Source organism: Podarcis filfolensis (assembly GCF_964270895.1).
Source record: "Podarcis filfolensis genome assembly, chromosome: 8".
Taxonomy (NCBI): domain Eukaryota; kingdom Metazoa; phylum Chordata; class Lepidosauria; order Squamata; family Lacertidae; genus Podarcis; species Podarcis filfolensis.
Window position 1 is genome coordinate 52,542,502 of NC_139611.1, and position 22,106 is coordinate 52,564,607.

General features: G+C 46.1%; 1 protein-coding gene across 3 annotated transcripts in view; it reads right to left on the bottom strand.

Annotated features, from left to right (window-relative positions):
• Positions 1-22,106, bottom strand: part of HYDIN (HYDIN axonemal central pair apparatus protein) — a 140,746-nt gene that overhangs the window by 50,525 nt on the left and 68,115 nt on the right. For all 3 annotated transcript variants that reach the window (XM_083624818.1, XM_083624816.1, XM_083624817.1), the window contains 20 exons: positions 21,315-21,425; positions 20,403-20,511; positions 19,880-19,999; positions 18,843-19,052; positions 17,030-17,167; positions 15,768-15,945; positions 15,550-15,677; positions 14,889-15,022; positions 13,826-13,962; positions 12,868-12,995; positions 11,358-11,549; positions 10,498-10,647; positions 8,868-9,107; positions 8,478-8,628; positions 7,415-7,609; positions 6,106-6,276; positions 5,225-5,398; positions 4,115-4,338; positions 2,378-2,515; positions 1,118-1,301 (listed from right to left, as the gene is read on the bottom strand). In XM_083624818.1, coding sequence (XP_083480944.1) covers positions 1,118-1,301; positions 2,378-2,515; positions 4,115-4,338; positions 5,225-5,398; positions 6,106-6,276; positions 7,415-7,609; positions 8,478-8,628; positions 8,868-9,107; positions 10,498-10,647; positions 11,358-11,549; positions 12,868-12,995; positions 13,826-13,962; positions 14,889-15,022; positions 15,550-15,677; positions 15,768-15,945; positions 17,030-17,167; positions 18,843-19,052; positions 19,880-19,999; positions 20,403-20,511; positions 21,315-21,425 — 3,212 coding nt within the window. The remainder of the gene's footprint in view (positions 1-1,117; positions 1,302-2,377; positions 2,516-4,114; positions 4,339-5,224; positions 5,399-6,105; positions 6,277-7,414; positions 7,610-8,477; positions 8,629-8,867; positions 9,108-10,497; positions 10,648-11,357; positions 11,550-12,867; positions 12,996-13,825; positions 13,963-14,888; positions 15,023-15,549; positions 15,678-15,767; positions 15,946-17,029; positions 17,168-18,842; positions 19,053-19,879; positions 20,000-20,402; positions 20,512-21,314; positions 21,426-22,106) is intronic.

Consider the following 22,106-nt stretch of genomic DNA (forward strand, 5'->3'; position numbering starts at 1 on the left):
CTTCTGGTTTCTTCACGAAAGTGCATTTAAGCACCTTTTTCATTTCATTATAAATCATTTCCCAGAAGACCTTAATCCTAGGGCACGTCCACCAAAGGTGGTAAAAGGTACCTTCAGTTTCCTTACATTTCCAACATTTGTTATTGGGCGTATGGTAGATTTTTGCCAGCTTGACTGGGGTCATGTACCACCTATATATCATTTTCATAATGTTCTCTCTTAAGGCATTACATGCCGTGAACTTTATACCGGTGGTCCATAACTGTTCCCAGTCAGCAAACATAATGTTATGACCAATGTCTTGTGCCCATTTAATCATAGCTGATTTAACCGTCTCATCCTGTGTATTCCATTTCAACAGCAAGTTATACATTCTTGACAGATTCTTAGTATTGGGTTCCAATAGCTCTGTTTCTAATTTTGACCTCTCCACCTGGAAGCCAATTTTCCTGTCCAATTTGAAAACTTCATTTATCTGATAGTAATGAAGCCAATCTCTTACTTTTGACTTCAATTTCTCATAGCTCTGCAATTTCACTTTTCCCTCCTCATGTTCTATAATTTCCCAATATTTTGGCCATTTGGGTTCCATATTAAGTTTTTTCACTTCCTTAGCTTCCATTGGTGACAACCACCTGGGGGTTTTGTTTTCCAACAAATCTTTGTACCTAATCCAAACATTGTATAATGCTTTCCTAACAATATGGTTTTTGAAACCTTGATGAATTTTAACCTTGTCATACCATATATATGCGTGCCAGCCAAATCTGTTATTGAACCCTTCCAAATCCAAAATGTCTGTGTTTTCAAGGAGCAGCCAACTTTTCAGCCAGCAGAAAGCCGCTGATTCATAATACAACTTTAAGTCCGGCAGGGCAAACCCCCCTCTTTCTTTTGCATCAGTTAGTATCTTAAATTTTATTCTGGGCTTTTTGCCCTGCCAGACAAATCTAGATATATCTTTTTGCCACCTCTTGAAACAATCCATTTTGTCCAAAATCTGCAATGTTTGAAACAAAAACAACATTCTCGGCAAGACATTCATCTTAATAACAGCGATTTGGCCTAACAAGGAAAGTCTCAAATTTGACCATGCCCAACTCCTCCTCCTCCTTACCTTCCTGCTCTTGCTTGGCCTTCTCTCTGGCTTTCATAGCAACAAAGTCCTGGAACAGGTTCACAAAATAGATGTGGCGCCTGTTGTTGATAGCTTTGAGTAGACAGGTAAGTGCCGATGCCATGCTGCGGGCAAACAAGGTATCCAGCCCATCAAACACCATGCCACGATAGCAGTCGCTCAGCTGTTGGAAAATGAAAGCACATCCCCGTTAGGCTCAGGCAAGGCTTTGGCCACTGCCAGGCACAGATCCTGTTGCAGCAGGAGTCACCTGGCAGCAGTCACTCTGCTGATAGGCTGCCTGCATGAGAGAGATGGGAAGCAGGAGGCTCATCCCATCAGCTTTGCCAAAAAAACCCAGCTCCATAAGGCACCTCTGGCCCCTGAACTGTTCATATGACAGCTGGTCATGCTGAGAACTAATATTTAAGAAGTGATGCCTGAGTTTGCTTTTCCCCTCTTCTCACGCTATCCATTTTTCCTTGTGTGTTGTGTTTCTTAGATTGTAAGCCTGTGTGGGCAGGGTCTGTTTCACAACCATCTTTGCAAATGACATTTTAATGGGAATCCTCCTAGTCCACTGGATCTAGATTATAGCTACCGCTCCACATTTTTGGAGCTCATTCAAAGTAGAAGTGATCCATAGTCCTTAGCACTGTAGGAAACCCTAATTCTTGTTTGCCAGCTACAAGAGAGCCTAAGTGCAGGTAACTTTACCTGCTAACACTCATCTCTTCAATTCTTTGCTCTCCCCATTCTCTTGGCAGTCTTCACAACTGCCAACATCTGATCTATAAACTCCTTGTGACAAAAACCTGACTTTTTTAGTTTACAATATTTCATAAAGCACTACATAGAATGATGGAACAAGAATTGATAACACGATAGTAGTGATAAAATTGTCTGCAATAAATGTGTCATTAGTACTCTCATTTTAGAGACTGGGAAACTGAGATTGACAGGTGCTCATGGTCCCTCCGTTTCTTTATTGTGATTGGCCAGGAATTGTGATTTGGCAATGGGTATTTGATAGCCAAGTGCACAGGACTCTGGGCCACACTGGCTCTCCACTGGAATCACACCAGAAAAAGGGACCCTAGAAAGCCATCTGCAACTCTGCCATGGTCCTTTATGCAGGAAGGGACAGGATACTCCTGACCTGGCAGGCAGACATTTTGCAGACCCAGGCCCAGGATTCCAGATGGAACCACTGTGAGACCCCCAGGCTGCATGGCTAGTGTCTCCCTTTGCTGCTGTTACCTGCATCCTCTCTGAAAGAATCTCCACCAATAGCTCCTCTGGAAGCACACAGCTCAACAGGCCATAATCTCCTGCCACACTGCCACAGAGGCTAAGGCGCCGCTGGATCGGAGCACTGGGAATAGGGCTGGACGGAATCTGTAAATTGGGGATAAGGCAGAAAGTTCCTACGAGAAACTTGTTGAGCTAGAAGGCACCTGCTTCTCCCTTCAACTCAGCCACCCCTGGGTCACCACTTTCCCTCCCAGCTTAGGGAGATGAAATAAAGCATGGTCAATTGCCAAGAAGACAAGGGAGGGGAGTCTGAGGCAGGGGAGAGGCAGAAAGAGAAACACATATGCAAACTAACAAATACACAACGCTTTGAAAATTGACCTCTCCACAAAATATGGCTCTCTGGGCCAGTTTCTCAAAGCTGAGGTCTTTTTGTGCCTCCCATTAAGATGTGTCTCTTGCCCTTGGCTATCTGGGCTGCCCTCTGTGAGAGCAGGAACAGAGTGGGGTCAGATGCCAAATTCTGACTAAGGGAAGCTTTAAATGCAAATGGCACCTTTTAACTTTAAAACCAGCAGGATGTCTTTCCAAGGAAGGTGCTTCAGAGATCTGATGTGTGCATTGCTCTCTCCAAGCTTCAGCACCTGGTTATCAAAGGGCAGAGGGGCAGCTCCAACCAAGTGTCAAGACAAGTGGACCAGCCACAAGTGGCTCCTCTTCCCAAGGGCAGCTGCATCAGCACCCATTTTTTCCCAGTGGCTCCATGGCAAGGCCAGCAAGAGAGCCTGGTAAGAACTGCCCTCAAGGCATGAAAACAGGAATGTTTAACCAAAGGCCTCTCTAGACAGGTAGTGTATTGCTTTGGGTATATTCTGCAAGACATTCCTGACACAGTAATAGCGTATCAGCAGTGGGTTTATTCTGCTTTATTAGTTGTTCTGCAATGCTACCATGTAATTGCTGGCTGGAGGAGTTGCAGTGCAATAAAACCAGGACAAATATAAGCCAGAACATTAGTGCTAGAATTTTGGGGTGAATTTCAGCAGGAAGGTACGGGATGTGCACTGACTGGAAATGAAGCAGTGTAACTGCCCCAGAACTTTTGAAGGCACAAGCAGTATTGCAAGTGGGATCATGTGTGACCAACTCGACAGCATCACGAGCACAAATCATTGTGAATCTGCACTAAAAAGTATGTCTGCAGGGGCCCAAGCACCTCAACAGTATAAGAAAAGGAATCCACAGAATGGTTTGAGAGGACCTGATGTTGCTGAAGCATTCTTGAAGCAAAGCAAATACAAACTAATCAATTCCTGGATGGGTGACCATTGGGAAACCCACTTGAGAGAAAGGTGGGTGTATCAGAAGTATTTACAGAATGGCATTACAAGGGGCACTAGGCCTCAGCATTGGGACACCATACTATTTCCCTCAGGAAGGGGCAAGAGGGTGGCAGGAGTTTTTGGCAAATCTTAAGAAGCTGCCTTACAGTGAGTTGGACCATTGGTCTATCTTGTTCAGTATGGTTTACACCAACCTGGTGGGTTGATGGGAGTTGTAGTCCAACACCTGGAGGGCACCAGGTTGGTGGAGGCCTGTCTACACTGACTGACAGAGGCTCTCCAGGGTTTTAAACAAAGTTTCCCATTCCATCCTAGGAATGTCAAGGATTGAACCTTTGACCTTCTGCATGCCAAGCATATGCTCTACCACTGGGTCATTGCTCTTCCTCAGTTCTCTCACCTGGGATCCAGGTTGATCAGATTGTTGATGCTGCTGCTGCTTTTGTGATGTGTGACCTTCAGACTTGCCCTTTGCTGTCGCCGTGCTTCCCCTATAGCCCCTAGAGACAGCTGAGAGGGGTCCTGTTTTGGACTCTGAACTATGGCTGCCTTCTGAGGTGTGCTTACCCAAAGCCTCTGTACTGAGCCTGTTATTCAGAGGCAGGGTTAGCTGCCCTTCAGTTCCTTGGGAAGGGAAAGACAGACAGACAGAAATAGTTCCTTGATGTTTTACAAGTAAGAGAAGTGAACATTACTTCAGCATCCAAACTTGGCAAGGCATAGTGATGCGATCTCAGTGGGTGAATTGGGAAAGGTTGGCCCCAGCCAACTATGTCTGCCTCGCTACCCATTGCAGTGTCAGCATAAGCAAGGGGAGGGAGCGCTGTGCTCTCTTCCACTAGGCCTCTTTACCCAGGGCCAGGTTTTGAGGGCCTGTATCTAGTTTTGGGCCAAAAGGTCAGACTGGGCATGTAGTTAGTGCAGCTCACAACAGCCTCCCTGACTGAGCTGCTAGAGGGCCTCTCAGATGTGGGGCTGCAGAACATTCACACTGAGGTCACTGTTGGGTCAGCTCAGGCCTCCACAGCCTTCATGATAACATTAGGAAAACCTTAATGTTATTTGTCGCTAGGCAAGACATACCTTCAAGTAGTTTCCCTATGGGAGAGTATTTGCTATTTAATTGTTACATTTCTATCCCATCTTTTCCTCCAAAGAATTCAAGATGGCATACGTGGTTCTTCCCCATCTCATTTAATTACCACAACAACCCTGTGAGGTAGGTTAGGCTGAGAGACCATGACTGGCCCAAGGTCATCACTCAGTGAGCTGAGGCTAAGTGGGGATTTAAGTGGCCGAGTGTGGATTTGAACCCTTGTTTCCCAAGTCCTATTCCAATGCTCTAACTACTACCCCACCACTGGATATACCGTACTGGAGTGAGAGTTAAGCTGGTCCTGAGAAGAGAGTAAATGTTCACTGAGGATGGACTATGGGGAGGACAGGCAAAGGCCAAATGGGTACTTGCCATGATGTTGAAGACTCCCACAACCCCCCCATCCCCACTTACCCCCCTCTTCATTTTCCCGTTGTGCCAGTTCAATGGCGGCTCGGATGCAGAGTTCACGAGCACGAAGCCCTGCTGAAGTGTTCCCATCAGAGATGGCTTCCAAGACCACAGAATCAATGGATAAGCAAGCAGCACTGTAGTGTTTGGCAAGGGTGATGGCCGCACTAGACTTTCCTAGAGGAATCAGAGACAAAGGTATTGCTAAACACACACACACTTTCACCATCCATCATTTATTGACATCCCTTTATATCTGGGATGGAGGGGCTTTTTCAGTCTAAGGGCCACATGCTCTTCTGGACAACTTTCTGAGGGCCACATGGCAGTGGGGGGTAGGGCCGGAAGCAAAAGTGGGTGGAACAATGAATGTGAACAGTAAGCCAGTTTCTACATACTCTCTCACTTACCCCTCTCTTCCAGAGAAGCAATAATTCAAGGACATAGTCCAGTAAGACAAAAACATGGGGGGGGGGAGTGAATCAGAAGGGCCAGCAGTGATGGATGGGTGGGGTCTGGGGAGAGTTCTAAGGGGAATTCTCAACAGACTCTCGTAAAACAGGAACATGGTTGCCTTCCCAGGGCAAATCCCCTCTCCGTGGCACCTGCCATTCATCAAGGAAGAACAAGGCAGGTCACTCTGCCTGCTCTGCATTAAGCACACCTCTAGCTTAGCCCACAGTTAGCATCAGCCTTGACAAGAAAATGCCTTGAGTCCTTCAGCCCCCAAAAAAGTTGTTCACAAACTAAAAAATATTCAGAAGAGAGCTGCAAAAAACAGAGGATGTCAGTGAGATCTCAGAGCACACGGTGGTACTCAGATGCCATCTGAGAGTATACAGTCACCACAGATGTAGCCCTGCTCTCCGAGGTGGTCTCTGTACCTGTAAGGGGAGCACCATGGATGATGATGGCGATGCCCCTGCGGTTCCTGGCAGCCCGTCCTTCTGGAGATATATCAATGCCAAGGTGACGTGCAATGGCTTTTGAGACAGGGTTGTTGTCTAGCTCTCCAACAGCTTCCTTATTCTTGATCACACTTTGCTGACTCCCTCCTGAAAAGGAATCAGGGCTATAGACAGCTTGCTCAAAGGCCATATCCTTCAAAGGGCTTCAGAAAGGAAAGATGTCAGGTACAAATAGTACATCTTCAGAAATTGCACAGACCCTTTTATTTTCAAGGAGGAACAGAGGGTTGGCCAAATGGGAGAAGTCCTTAAGCCCAGTAAGGAATGCCACTCTCTCATCTTTGCTGCTGCAGATGGCAGGGGTGTCCGTGGCTTTTTTAATCCTTTACTGCAACAGACAGTATATATCTATACATTTGCTCTGGGATTAAAAATAAATAAATCTAACTCCAGAACCTGTAATCTGTTTGAATGAGCTTATTTTGAACAATTTATACTGATCCTGTCAGGCAGGGCAAGAAATGATTTTGTTTTAATTTATCACATTATTAATGTACTTGTACCTCTCTTCTTTCTATTGCTCGCTCTGTCCCTCCAGCCTCAACACCCGTTATGTGACTTCTTACCAATGCTGTCATGCGCATTGATCAAACACTGTGCATTGGAATTTCACCACAGACCCCTGAACATAATATGCAAAAAAGATCAGCAATATCAGGGGAGACAAGCCAAGAGTGAAGCCTCATTCCTCTGTCAACATAGTGAGGGCCTGTGCACAAGCAATGGGTGGACAGGGCTTAAGCCTTTGTCCAATGGGAAAAGTCAAGATAATGTATTTCCACTACAACTTCTGCAGTTGGTTCATGCTGGAGAACAAAGTTTGCAGGAGATGGCATGCAACACAATTATGGGTCAAAAGGATTTTGTCAAGCCAGGTATTTTTGAGATTTGGAAAACATGCACTGGTCCACAATTCCAACACATGTGGAACCTAAACTCTCCTGATCTAGATTCAGGTAGGTAGTCGTGTTGGTCTGACGCAGTCGAAATATATATAAAAAAAATTTAAATGTCCAGTAGCACCTTAGAGACCAACTAAGTTTGTTCTTGGTGTAAGCTTTCTCCTGATCTAGTTCCTTATAGATTTTCACCATGAGGTGGCAGCAAAATGTCACTATGTGGATGTCTAAATCTTTCCCCATTACATCACATACATTTTCTTTTTTCAGTGGTGATGATGACATGCTCTTTTCACTGTCCCAGCAGACCAGAAGCTCTCACTCACCTTGTCCTCTGTCTGTCCCCTCCTCTTCCTCTTCTTCCTCCTGATCAAATTTCGATTCCACCCTGAAAGTTCTGGTATCCTCATTAAGGGAAAGAGAAGGATGAGCAGAGGCCGCCGTGGATGTTGTTTGCCCAGCACTGGAAGGGAGGAGCTTCATCCCATGATCAGAAAGTAAAGCATTTTCTTCATCTTCCACTAAAGAGGAAAGGAGAGCAGATGTCACAGTGCATGCAAGAGACATCAAGTAATGTACTGGCGGCACTTTCAGAAGTTCCCCAAACTCGGTCTTAACCAAAGCAAACCAGTGAAGGACATGCCATTCTCTATAGACCAACCTTTGCCAACTTGGCACCTTCCAGATGTTTTTGCCACTAGCACCAATCAGCTCTTGGAAATAGGCTCAAAAACACAGAAGACTAGCTTCTAGCCTTCAGATTGTGTTGCCTGGACAAATAACTGCATTTATGTATGGCTCACCTTAACCAATTGTAAAATAAAATGGACAGAGGCTGCTTTTGAAAGACACCATGGCTTTGGAATGAAGGGATAATGATTTATACCACCCACCCAGTTCATGCTCTATGTAGTCCATCCTGTGAAGGTGTGGTGATGTAGGGATTAGCACTGGGTGGGGGTGTTGGTAAAAGGAGAGGGATAGTTTGAGTAATACTTGCAGAACTCTTTTGTCACATTAAATAATGAAAGTTGCAGGCACATGGTTGTATCCAACTAATTCCTACTCAGAGTACACATTGGCCAAAAGATTCCTGCGTTGCAGGAGGTTACACTAGGTGACTCTCATGGTCCCTTCCAACTCTACGATTCTTCACCCACTGAAATTAATGAACCTAAATTAGTCATGTCCATTAACCTCAATGGGTCTACCGTGAGAATGACTAGCAAGGCATTATCCCACCTTTTCATTCCAGGAGTAGAGACAAAATCTAGAAATGAGCACAGCAGGTAGCTGGAATTAGTCAGTCTCCTTACACCCTCTCTGATGTCCAAAAATAGCCACCCCATGCAGCTGGACTCTCCAAAAAGCCCAGTCTCCTCAGCTCACCATTTTCCTGATTAACTGTCTCCTGGTCACCTTGAAACTTCTTCTGCTCCTCATAATATTCCAGGACTTCAAAAGGCAGCTTCTCCCCAGGGATGCGAGGAGGCAACAGAAGCATGTTATGGGTGTCATAGCCCTTCAACATCCGCAGAATCTAAAACCAAGCAGATATATAAGGATACAAAGAACTGTCTCATGTGGAGTCTGGCCAGTATGAATGACCCTGAATTGCTGCAGTGTTCGACTTGTAGAAGTCAGTTTGCCCATAACCTGTTAGACTTGAGCCCACCATCTGTTGTTGACACTGTACCACACTTTGAACAGTGTGATTAGCAGAGTATGCACAGCTAGAGTTTGCAGCCTCAGATGGGAGGAAGTGTGCTTGGTTCTTACCCGCTCTTCCAACAGATACTGCTGGTCAAATTCCAAGGAGTAGAATTCAATGGGGAAGCTGCAAGGGTTCTTCACCACCACTTCAGCCTCATCCCCAACGGCGTAAGGCAAGAGGGGCCCAAGTTCCAGAATGGAAGGAGTGAACTCTAGACGCGGCTCCAGACCTTGCCCAGAGACATTCAGCTGCAGCTGCTGGGTGCTCTGGGAAATGCTCAGAATCAGGTAGTGGCGGTAGGATTTCTAAGATAACAAAAGTTGGAGAGATTATTTCACAGAACTGTAGAGATGGAAGGGACACCAAGATTCATCTCGTCCAGGGATAGGCAACCTAAGGCCTGTGGGCTGGATGCGGCCCAATCGCCTTCTCAATCCGGCCCACTGATGGTCCGGGAATCAGCGTGTTTTTACATGAGTAGAATGTGTCCTTTTATTTAAAATGCATCTCTGGGTTATTTGTGGGGCATAGGAATTCGTTTAGTTTTTTCCTTCAAAATATAGTCTGGCCCACCACATGGTCTGAGGGACGGTGGATCAGCCCATGGCTGAAAAAGGTTGCTGACCCCTGCTTGTCCAACTCTCTGCAATGCAGGATTCACAGCTAAAGAACCCTGACAGATGACCATCCAACCTCTTTTTATATAAGAAAGAAAGAAAGAATATAGAAAGGCCCAAGTTTATCTCTTGCCTAGCAGTCGTAAGAAAACTATGCCCATGGATTCATACTTGTTGCATTGTCTTGCTCTACATTTGTGCTCAGCATAGTAATGTCAACTACCCATCTATTATAATGCTGGGAGTTCTGGCCTCACTCTGTTATAACATTCTCTTCCACCACCCATGCTGATATAAATACACCTGCCAGCAGAAGGCAGCACTTGATGTTTGATAACGCAGGCTCTCTCTAGCCCATGAAACCTCCTGCCATGAAATATATATTAGCCTGGAAGGTGCCACAAGATTCTTGGTTGTTTTGCTGGGCCAGACCAAGATTCCTCTCATCCATCATGGCCTGTCATCAGCACTTTTCTTTCACCCTCTAAACTGGAAAAGCCCTCTTGGCTATGAAGGCTAAAGCTGTTGATACCTTATTTATTTGTTATTTGTCATTTGTAAAATTTCTTACCCATCTTTCACAACAATACAACATGTTGTTATTAAAAAAACAGATAAAACCATTCCTATTATAAAAACAAGTTAAAGCGCTCCAAATGGAACAGAATAGTCACTTTCTCCCCAACTTGTTCTGGACCTAGCCTATTCTCGACAGCTTTTATTAACCTCATGTGCTCTATGTTCAATGAGGCCAAGCTCCTTCCCATGTTCTGATCCTTAAGGACTCTGGGTGAACACACTGCTGACCTAGCCTTCCATTCCAAAACATCATCGCTTTCAATGTTATCAATAGCAGGGCTATCAATGCTGTGGTTCAACTCTAAGAGACTCGTTGACCTGTCTGCCAACATTTAAAAAGCTAAAATAATTCACACTAACTGTCACCAAATGAATCATTTAAATCATCACTCCCCCCCTCCAAATACTGACTAGAGGACTCTCATGTGCTACCATTGAACCCTCTTTGCAACGAGAGTTGCAACTGTTCAATAGCATGAACAGCATCCTGACCTCCTACCTCTTCTCTGGGTGCAAACTTGACTTGCACATTGAGCCTCTCCCCCGGAGCCAGAATCCCATAGGGAGGGATCATCTCAAAGACATTGGGCTTGTGTTTTAACTCACGGCGCATCTTCCGACGTAAGGCCATTGGCATGTGCTTGTCCACCTAAACATACAACAAACAATGACATCACTGGGCAATGGATCTCTGTGCTATTGTGAACAGACCTGTTCCCACCCTAACTGCATCTGAAATTCAGGTGCCTGCTGTCTTGTTACATGCAACAACCTGCTAGCCAGGTAGATGGACCAATGTTTCTTGGCAATTCAGTGCACCCTGGGTGGTGGTGCCCTCCATCCATAGGCACAAGAATAAAAGGTTTCCCCAGTTTAGGGTGACGGGGAAGGAAAAAGATGCTTTCCTCATTGCAGCAGCAATGCTCTCTGAGGAGAGTGTTTTACCTCACTGTTTTATTTTCTTTTGCATTCTTCAGTGGCTCAACTGAGTCTGAAGCTGAATTGCCTGTTGTGGGCTTAACCAGCTACAGGGCCTGCCTCTGAGTACTTGCCTTTCTGAACCTCTGGAGACCTTGCCTCAGTGCTTTATGGATCAAAAGGACTCAGCCTCAAGAGTAGAAAAAGGAGGGCAGATTCTGTCAGCTTTTCAGCTATCATCTGTAGCTACACCTTTAAGTACAACTTAATCTCTATCCAGTGCAAAGCTTCACTGGTCAGTTTCTGGAGATTGAGCTGCTGTTCAAGGCGCAGGAGAGGCTGACTCGTTTCTAACGAGGTGGCAACCCTCGTGGAAAGAGCAGGGTGGAACCTGATGGTCAGAAAAGGGGAAAGAGAAGCCTGCGGCCAGGTCTACTTTACCTTTTTTATTTGCTCGCTGCTGGTGGCAAACCACTCACAGGTGACCTGGAGCTGGTTGTGAAGCTGGATTGTCTCGACTTGGCACTGACCGCACTGAGTGGCAGCAAACTCCAAATTGTCATTGGACATGCAGAGAGATGGCATAATCACCATGGCACGTAGAGAGATGTTGAATGTGGGTCCGGTCAGGACCTGGAGAAGAACAACAAACAGGACCTAAGCACCATGTGCAGGAAATGGGAACCTCTAACACACATACAGTGGTACCTCAGTTTAAGAACAGTCCTGTTTACGAACTATTTGGTTTACGAACTCCGCAAAACCAGAAGTAGTATCCCGGTTTGCAAACTTTACCTCAGTCTAAAAACGGAATCCAAACGGTGAGGAGGCGTCATTAGGAAAAGCACACCTCAGTTTAAGAACAGTTTCGGTTTAAGAATAGACTTCTGGAATGGATTAAGTTTGTAAACCGAGGTACCACTGTATGCTTAATGGCACTTGGGGCACCATGCAGGTATCAAATGGTGGAGAAATCATATATATGTGCTGCAGATCGAGCCTGGAGCTACAGGATCGGTCTCTCCCCCACCACACACAGGCCAGGTTTGACAAGTGGGCAGAGCCACAGTGGCAGATATGGGGCTCTCAAATTTCAGCACTGCCCTGTGCAATGCTAAAATTTGGCATGGCCCCACCTCTCACACTCCATTCTACAGCATTGTTGTGTCCCAAAGGAGTGTTATACTCCAGGCCAGAGCACTTTTAAGGAGCCTGGTCTGACCAAAGAGAGCTGGGCTCAGTTCAGACAGAAGGAATTGCTCTAGTTATAAGGGCTCAGTTTGCCTATGGCACTTCTTGGAGCACACTGTCTGCCTTGGAGTCAGATGTGGCCTTCCTAAGCCGCTCTTAGGAACACAGAAAGCTGCCTTATACTGAGTCAGACTATGGGTCCATATAGGCCAGTACAGTCAACACTGACAGGGATCGACTCTCCAGGGTTTCAGATAGGAAATGTTATCCCAGCCTTATGTGGAGATGCTGCTGGAGATTGAGCTTGGGACAGTTTGCATGCCAGGCAAGTGCTCTACCACACAGCTATGTCCCTTCTCCTCTACTATGGCCTATCCAGCTGCCCTCCATAAATTCCCATGCAGTTGTCCAGTTGCTGGTCTCCCCTGCCCACCCATGTGGCTCCATAATTCATGGCAGGCTTTGTCTTAACTCCAAGGACTTCAAAGTGGATCATGGGAGGGCAGCTGTAGCTACAACTGAAGTGGGTGTTCATGGCTCTGCTGATGACTGCATTTCTTTCTGAAAGTCACATCCTAGCTGTGATGCATCATAAACTTTGCCTGCCTTGTAGGACATGTCAATGAGGAGGGCTGAACCCACTAGTTTCAGTTCCTTGCAGTGTCCCATTTTTCCAATTTCCCAAATTCCTTCCCCATCCCCAGCCTCAGCCAAGGGCCCCAAGGCAGTGCAGCATGGCGGGCTGTGAAATGAAAGGCACCTTGACTGGCAGGATCACTTCCACCTCTCCCAGGGGCTGGTTGGCACTCTGGGGATCAAAGCGCACTCCAAATGTCTCCGTCTCGCAGTAGGGCAGGTTCTTCACCCTGTCCAGCTCTGTGTCGAAACCTGGCTCAAAAGAGCAACAATGTCATTCCTTGCCAATTCAGGTGTGCAGGGAGGAGTCAGCCATTGGTTTGTTTGTTTTCAATTACACTGACATGACACCCTTCCACCAAGGAGCTTAGAATGGCTGCACAAGGTTCTCTCTCCACCCTTTTTATCCCCCATACCCAGGGAGTAGGTTAGGCTGAGGAAGCACCTGGGGTTGGAAAACTGGAGGCAGCCATGTCAGGCTTGCCTGCTTGGTACAATTCCCTCTGAGAGAAACTGAATGTGGGAAATTAGCAGCCCAACCTAACAAATGCATATTCTTGCTAATTAGCTTGAGAAGGGGCTACGTCCACATAGCTGTATTGCTGATAGGCAAACCTCAGACCATAGAAATACAATTGTAGGGAGGGTTCTGTGTAGTGTTATTTCAAGAATTTGGGGCTAAGGGAACCACTGACCACCTTCACAGCAGTCAGATGAGCAGCCATTCCAACATAATTATCTTCCCAGCACAGGGCAAACTGAGCAGGACCAGATGTGAATCCTGACAGGGCCATCAGTCTGCAGATGACACACATGTCCTTCTCTCTTTGGTCTTTGTGCTTACCCATACTCTGCCCATAGTGGGCAACTGGATGCGGAAGAAAACCTTATTTGGAAAAAAGTGTTCAGTGTCTGAGAGTAAAACAACTGGGGTGGGAGGGGAGGGACTTGTACTGGTGGCAAATTCATTGGGTTTTTAATATATTTACCGGTGTATATGCTTTTCCCATTCAATTACTGATCAATCAAGTTTTCAGGATAGGCTGAGCTAGAAATGAAAAGGAACCAGATCTCCTTATTACCTGAGTCCCGCAAGTTCCGCCTATCGGCATAGAAGGACACAGGAAACTGGCCAGTGTTGGTGATTTTGATAATGTGGGTCCGGACGGTGCCCAGGATGATATAGCCAAAGTCTAAGATGTACTCAGGGAGTTGTGCTCTGAAAAAGTAGCAACGGCTGGTTGTAAATAGATGTTTGATGCTCAGCTGGATAGTGAGGGCTGCATTTTCAACAGGACTTTGAGGATTTAAGCATTTCACTTAAGTGCCAGAGCATACTTATGGCAGAGGGAAGCAGAGCGGAAAGTAACATTGTGCCAATCACAGAAATGGCACTGCAGCCCTTTGGGAGGGGATTACTTTTATTATCCAATGAAGTTGAATGTTGGAAGATACAGGAAAGGTAAAAGAAAATGCTTCTTCACGTAGCACTATTAAAATATGGAACTTGCTCCCATAGGAGACAGTGATGGACATGAACCTGGATGGTTTTCAAAGAGGACTGGACAACTTCATGAAGAAGAAAGGTTATCAGTTGCTACTAACCATGAAGGCTATGCTCTGCCTCCACAGCTGGAGGCAGAAATACTCCTGAATGCCAGTTACTAGAGACCACAGGAAGGGAGAGTGATTTGGTGCTCAGATTCTGCTTCAAGGTTTCCCATAGGCATCTGCTGTGAAAATAGGATGATGGACTAGATGGGCTGTTGGCTGATCCAGTAGGCTCCCCTTATATTATTATTATTATAGTTCAAATGTAGGTAGATTCAAAACAGCATTCAGCTAAGAAGACCTGGACAAGCCATGGGTTGACTCCCCATGCATCTCTGACAGGATTCTATGCATCAGAGTCTGGTGGCTTGCTACAGATTGCAGACTGTCCAAATAGAGATTGCCAGCGAAGCCAAGAAACTTCACATGGTGGAAGCTTCCCCACTTCCCAGAGGCAGAGGAAACTGGGTGGATTGGGAGGACCAGGCAGTTTCCTGAGATTCTCCACTTATTTCCAAGTACTCAGGTGCTGGGAGTCCCCCTCATAACCCTGCAGTCTGGGGAAATGGCCATAGGGAGGAGATCTGCACCCACTTGACAAATCTGCGGCGAATTCGCTGGCTGATGGCAGGGTCCTCCTTTGGGTCACGGGAAAGCTGCATCTGCTGCTCCAAGGCATGTTCTCGAACAAGGAGCCTCTCCACCTCCAACTGCACTTGCATGGCAAGCTGTCAAGACCAAGGAGACAGTCAGCCAACCTGACCCCAATCCTGCACAGTCCTTCCTGCTTCCCCTACAGCATCAGCACCAGAAAGCTCCCTTTTCTATCAGTTGCTTTTGATCTACTGGCCTCCTACACCTCCATGGTTGCCAGTGCCCACTTTTGCCCTTCTGAAGAAGCCATCTGCCATTTTGTGCTCCTGCTCAGCCCTTCCTTCTGCATGTCAGACCTGTGTGGCTTGCATGGCTCTTCCAGTTTTGGGAAGCTTTTAATGTTTAATAGACTATTGTATTTTAATATTTGATTGGAAGCTGGCCAGAGTGGCTGGGGAAACCCAGCCAGATGGGCAGGGTAATAAATAAATAAATAAATAAATAAATAAATAAATAAATAACAACAACAACAACAACAACAACAATAATAATAATAATTCCAGTTCCCCCTGCCAATATGTCCCACGTCAACTCCAGCCCTCACACAGCCCAGCCCAGCCCAGCCTAGCTCACAAGCAAGCAAAGGAGCTTTTAATCTTACTACAGAGTTGGATTCCTCCATGGTTGGGTCTGTGCCCACTGCCTCCGAGTTACTGATGGAATCTTTGTGTGAATCCTGCTCCATGCGTTCCTTGACTTCTCTTAGGAGGATGCTGTACCGGTCATTTCCTACAGCAAGCACAAAGGGGTGAGAGTTTGGACCAGGGATGGAGCTGCACTTTCCAAGGAAGGTGGAAACTCAAGGATACTAACCCCTACCTTTAACATTTATGGGTAGATCCACGCAAATTCTGGGGAAGATTCCTTCTCCTTTCAGGGTGATGAGTTCTGGATCCATGTGGGCCACCTGGATCTGGAAGGTTCTTTGGAAGACCTCTGGAATGCCAGGCAAATAATATACCTTCAACACCTGCTCCTTCCCAGATTCAATATAACTCTAGGAGATACAAGTGGGAGAATCCTGAATAGGTAACGCTGCTCCTTGCCAAATAGAGGGTTGAGCAATCTTGCCTTCATAGAATGGTTTAAGTGAACAGTCTGGCATCTTCTTTGTCTTCGGCACAGACTGGATCAGTGAGAAATATTATGTTAGCCTGTTACACAGATGGTTGTGTAAACTCTTGCATTGTTTTTTAAATTTAGATTTCCCACCAAATAAAAGCCAGGTTTAGTTACCAGAGACATCATGCAAATTAAGCACATTTGCTTTTGTCATTTAAATATACAGAAGGATTTGAGCTTTCAAAGAAATTCCTAAGTAAGGATTAAAGGAATGGAAAGAGATGATGGCATGGATAGTGTGGCATCTTCACAGACCCAGTCCCAGATTGATGGACTGTGCCAGTGTCTCCAGTGTCTCTAGTCTAGGGGCAGGGTTGCCATCTCCCCACCTTTTTGAATTTTATTGTTGCTGGAAATTTTACTTCTTCCCACCCAAGATGAGCAGGGACAGGATTTGGTGGGCATCTCACAGGCCTGCGCTAAGAAAAGTACAGGCTTTCTTGGTGAGGCACCAAATAACTAAACACTTAAGGGGCATTTCCCTCCAGTTAGGAAAATGGTCAGTGCTCCCCTCTCTTGTTGTGAAAGAGCAACTGGCTCAATGCTGACCCACCTACAGGAAAGGAACCTAGAGCAAGTAGCAAAAGAGGAAGGCTCTCCACACCAAAAACCTCCCTTCTGACATCTATAGGATGGACTTCACCTCGCACAGAGGGGCGAGGGGGGGCCCCTGCTCAGCCTGAGTCTTTGTGAGATGAATGAGTTATCTTAAAGGAAAGCTCTTTCCAGAGAACAGACAGACAGAGAGGCCAAGGAAGGAAGGGAGGAAGGAAGGAAGGAAGGAAGCCTTAACTTAAAAAGGGTTCATGCTTGAAGGCAGATTCCACCTGAATTCTAATGACACATTTACAAGAGCCTGCCTTGCTTTGCACAATCTGCACAATAATTCAAAAGTCAAAATGCATAAAGAAGTGACCCTTAAACACAACAGCATCTATCTGGCTTCTGCTCTTACTCACAGAAACAGGCAGAGTCAGTGGCACACCAGGTGCAGGGCTGTTGGCTGAAGCTGCAATGGTGTTAGTCACAAAGTACTCAAATCCAACTTTTCCTGTATTTTTCAGCGTAATCTCAGTCACACATATCTGATCAAAAGGCTTAGGGAGAGAAAAGAGAGTGATGCCAATATGAACATGCAAACCTTTTGCTGCAATGCTGAAAGCATCTTGCCCTGAGTCCTTCTTTCCATCCCTCCTCTGACTCAACACCAACCAGCTGTTTGGGAGGAGATCATGTAATATTTCCAGCACCACATCATACATGATGCTCTGCACATTTGTAAAGTTGTCCAACCAGCACTAGTCTGCTGTATTTTGATGATCTTGTCAGCAACAAAATATCTCCAGATGTTTCATTTGAGCAGGACCCTCCTAAGTCACCAGAAATCTTATTTTAAGAAAGATTTGGTAGCGTCGCTGTGTATCCTCAGATCATGTGAATGCACTATCTATGTCGCCTTGCATCCCTGAACCTGAACCCCCATCCCCCTAATCCTAACACCCTAACCTTAACCCGGTGGGGAATCTTTTTGGTCTGGCAAGCCAGATCTTTTAATCCTACCATGGGGGCCAACTTTGGCAGGGGAGAAGAATCACCTGCCTCTCGGTCATTTGATGCCAGGTGATGAACAGATGAGTTGTTTCAGTCACCTGCCAAAGTTGGCTGTGGGGTGGGGATAATGACCGAGCAGGATTGAACTCCCTGCACATCAGCTGATGTGTGGAGAGTTCAATCCTGCTTTCCGCAGGGGTCAGCTGCACAAGGTGTAGGGCAGGTGGAGGGAGTGGCCTTGTGGATCAAAACATGCTGTAAAATTGGCTTTGCCCAACCCTGAGAGAAGGTCAGCGGCTGGGATGACTTCTTCTTGGAGGGGTGCATGTATTAGAGGTATAAGGACCTGACAGAGGCCACCTGAGAATGGTTGGTTAATCAGAGACCAGATATCTAGGGAAAGAATCTTCCCTACCGCCACCCCGGTTCTTGGGCTCAGCAAGCCTCTCAGGGGTATAAAGGCAGTGGAGGTGCACTGCAGGTTTTGCTGTGGTGAGGAGGAGGAAGTGGAGAGCCAAGGAGAACCCAAATTCTCTCCCTGAATATCACTTTAGGCAAGGTTAATGCAGGCTTAGTAGGTGTTGTTGAACTCTTTCAATAGGGCCCAATGAAGAGGGAAAAACAGTCCTTTTCAGCAGGGTCCTTGTGGGGAGGGGGACAGACAGCATGGTTCTTACATAGAATGTGCAATTCAAGAAAGAAGCATGTAGAGTGGAAGTTTGAAGGGTATAAGCAGAAGCAACACCTGGAGCCTGAGAGCCCATTTTCTGAGGTATAAGAAATCCAGTGGACTTGACAGACACTCTTCCAGCTGACGGGTATTGTGGGGTGGGATGTCATGTGGAGGGGAAGCATATATAAAGGCAAAGAAGTTGGGCTCCCTTTTGGGAAGTGGGTGTGAACTAGGTGTAAACAAGAAATGGGTGGGAGGTGAGGAAGAGGAAGCTTCCAGTGGGCTACTGTGATCAGAAGCATTTTTGTGTTCTCTTGCATATAATAAATACTTCAGAGGCAATTAGGAACCCCATTCTACAAGTTCAGGCTTGAAAAAGTCCCCATAAGACTCAACCCACCATAAACTTCGGCAAAACATTTTCATCATAGGATGGTGGGTTGGAGGAAAGCACAGGGGGAGATTTCAGCAAGGCATGTTTATTGGGAAAATAACTGAAGTGACCTGCCGGAGGCCTGCAGAGTCAAGTGTGTACAGCTTTCACTTACCTGGAGTCCATAGTCAATCTCCTTCCTGTCAAATGCATAACTCACAAGGGAGGCCTCACCCCTCAGTAGGATCTCATAGGTGGGGCCCCCTTCCACCTCACAGATGGCTTTGACACGAGCAACGATGTCAGCATGGCCATAGAATGTGAACGTAATCCGCTGGATCTCACTCGGCTCCAGCATCCCATACAGCGGCATGATGTCAAATACCTGATTGGGAAGAGAGAGGGGCAGAGGCTGCATGCCAGCAATTGCCAAGATCCAGTTGAGGATGAGGGCAGCCAATGCAGCTGTAGGGAAAGCATGGTGGCTGCAGGATTGGCACTGAAAAGATGGATCTCCATACATTCTGACCTTTACTCAGGCTCTTCCTGTGTAAACCCCCATGTACTGCACATTTCCATAGGATGATTACAGTCTTGATCCTCTTCCCAGTGTCTTAGCCAATCCAAGTGTGATAACCAAGGTCTGAAACTGTTGTGCCTCCCTGCATGGAAAGGGTCTGGCTGCTGCTGCTGATCCGGCTTGTCTCCTGCCTTAGGCTTAGGAGGAAGACCTAGCTTCTTTGGGAGCAGAGGTCATCATCAAACACAAACATCGAGGCACACACTGGAGAGAGGGACTTTGGTGGGCTTCAGCCAGCATGAAGTGGCATAGCCACACACGGCTCCAGCTCTTTAGTCCAGCTTGGCCCAGCCTTGAATGATCAGCAGACGGAGTCTGGGTAAAGGTTTGGAGAACTGGACCATCAGCAGGAGTAGCGCATTTAGTTATGATGATACTATGGCATCCCCTCCCCTTGTATATTAAGCAAGTGGCTATTTTATTTTACAGGCACTTGAATGCTCTTGTTTGCCCTGAAGTGTGACCACCTTTGGCTTATCAGATTGATCGCTGGACTGTTTTCAGTGTTGTGGTTTCTTAACATATTGTCTTATATTATTTTATTTTCACAGCTTAGAGAAAATTATTTCTGATATACACATATATTACATGAATAAATATAATAATAAAGATAAAAACAAATTCCTGCTCACTTCTTCCACGCCTGTCAGATGATGATCATCTGCTTCTGCACACCACAGGACTTCCTTGGTCTCCACCTCGCTCTTCTTAGGAATTTCCTCTTCCCCATGATCAGCAGCTGGCAATGGGGACTAGAAAAAAGAGCATCGGGAATGGGTGCAAGAGGCAGTGGAGGTAGGTTGGCTTGAAGGTTTTCAATATAGAAACCCAGACCTTGTCAATAAAAATATCAGTCAGGCCAAGGCACTGGAATGTTTTGCACAGCTCGGAGAAAATGTCAAGGATAAAACTAAGGGAAAACCTTCTAACATCCAGATGTTCTCCTCCTAGTAAGAACAGCCCCATGTCCTCTTGCCACATGAAACTTTTTGCAGATACTCACTGACTGCTCTAGCAGCCTCAAGACAGTCATAGAGAGCAACCCACTGAGCCCGTTCATATCAGTGGTACTTGTGCAAAATCACCCACAGGTGCTACGTGTGTCCTAACCAAGCCATGTCTCCAAGCCAAAGGTAAGGTGAGATGAACAATTACCCTGGAGGCTGCCTTGGCTTCTGGGCTACTTTCTGCAGTGTCTGGAAGTTCCTTAGGGACAGTCTCTTCTCCATTGACATAGTTGATGTTTTCTTCTGTAGCTGCTTCTCTGGAGTCATAATATCGGGACAGAAATTTTACTTAATGGTTCTCAGGAAATCTGGGTATGGGTAACATTAATAGGGACACAAACGTGGTTTTGTATAAATATGAGTGAGAGGGTAATCTTTGGGGGCAGGCAAATGTGAATAATTGTGGGGAACATTCTTACCTTTAAAGTTTTGTGGACTGAGGGGTTTTGTGTTGATTTTTAACACACGCACCCTCTCCCCACAAGAAAAGGCTCATTGCTGCTTCTGTGGCCCTTATTGAATATTTGTTTGGAACAATGCTGGGGGGGGGTAGGGGTGTGCTCCTGCATGTTCTGTTTCCTTGCCTTGAACACAAAGGTTGTGTGCACATACCATACATTCAAATCAAGAATCCTGGGAACTGCAGTTTGCACTGGGTGCTGGGAATAGTAGGTCTGTGAGAGGTAACCTTCTGTTCCCAGGATTCTGTGGGGAGAATACTTTGAATGTATGTAAGCAGTGTAAGAAGCCACAGTTGCACTGCAGAGAGGTATGGTTGCAGATGAAGCTGCTGCACTTGGGTCAGAAAAAACCAGAGCATGACTCTGGAGTGGAGTGGCAAGAGGAGCTTTGCTGTATTTCACTTACAGCCGCAGCCGATACATTAAGGAATTAACTGCTCAAGCTAAATCCCTGGGATGGCAGAGAGCAAGAGCCCCCTAATCTGTCGTCTGCTCTCATTCTCAAAGTGTGGCATAGCAGGCAGAGTGATGGGCATGGACCACCTAGTTGTGCAGGGCCAAGACACAGACTATGCATTTCTGAGGGCTAGTGTACAAACCTCTCAAAGTCTTTGGTGTCATTGTGACTCGTAGTTTCTTGTGGCTGTGGGACCTCCTGCTCAGTGGCTGCTTCCTGTTTAGGAAGGGCTGTAGCATCTCTGGGGCTGAATCTGAAAAACACAATGCCATTTTGATTTGATTTGCTTGTATTTACTAGTTGTATTCCACTTTCCCAACAACCACACTGAGCTCAAAGCAGTTCACAACAACAGCATGAAAACCTTAACATTATGATCACTATAATATATATTAAAAAACCAACAGCAGATAAAGTAAGGTAGAAAACAAAAAAAAATCATCAGATTACTAATATGATTCCCTACCAACTCACAGTGATTCAAAATAGTTTCTGAGTACCAACCCTGTGCCAGTTGATAGACTCTCTCTAGGAAGGGGCTTCTTCATTCTGTGCAGCAGCAACACTGTCCTGACCCCTACTTGATGCAGAACTCAAACTCAGGTTGCAGTTTGTACCCAAATCTTTAATGCTCAGCTTGGTGCAATACATAGGCAAAACACTGTTCAAAGGCACAGTAGTTGCTACACATGACTAAACAAGCAAAGATGTTGACTCAAAAACAACACCCCCTTACCCCGCAACCATGTTGTAAGAAAAAGGGGTGGAGACAACATATCATGGCAAGTAGATTTGGTCCTTAGTCTGGGCAAGCAACCTAGCACTTCCCCAAGAAAGCTGGACCAGCCTGTCTGCTTATGCCTGGGTTGGCATCTCCATGGCCTAGGCAAGATATTACTGCCTCCTCAGAGGTGGATGTGATAGCTGGGACTGG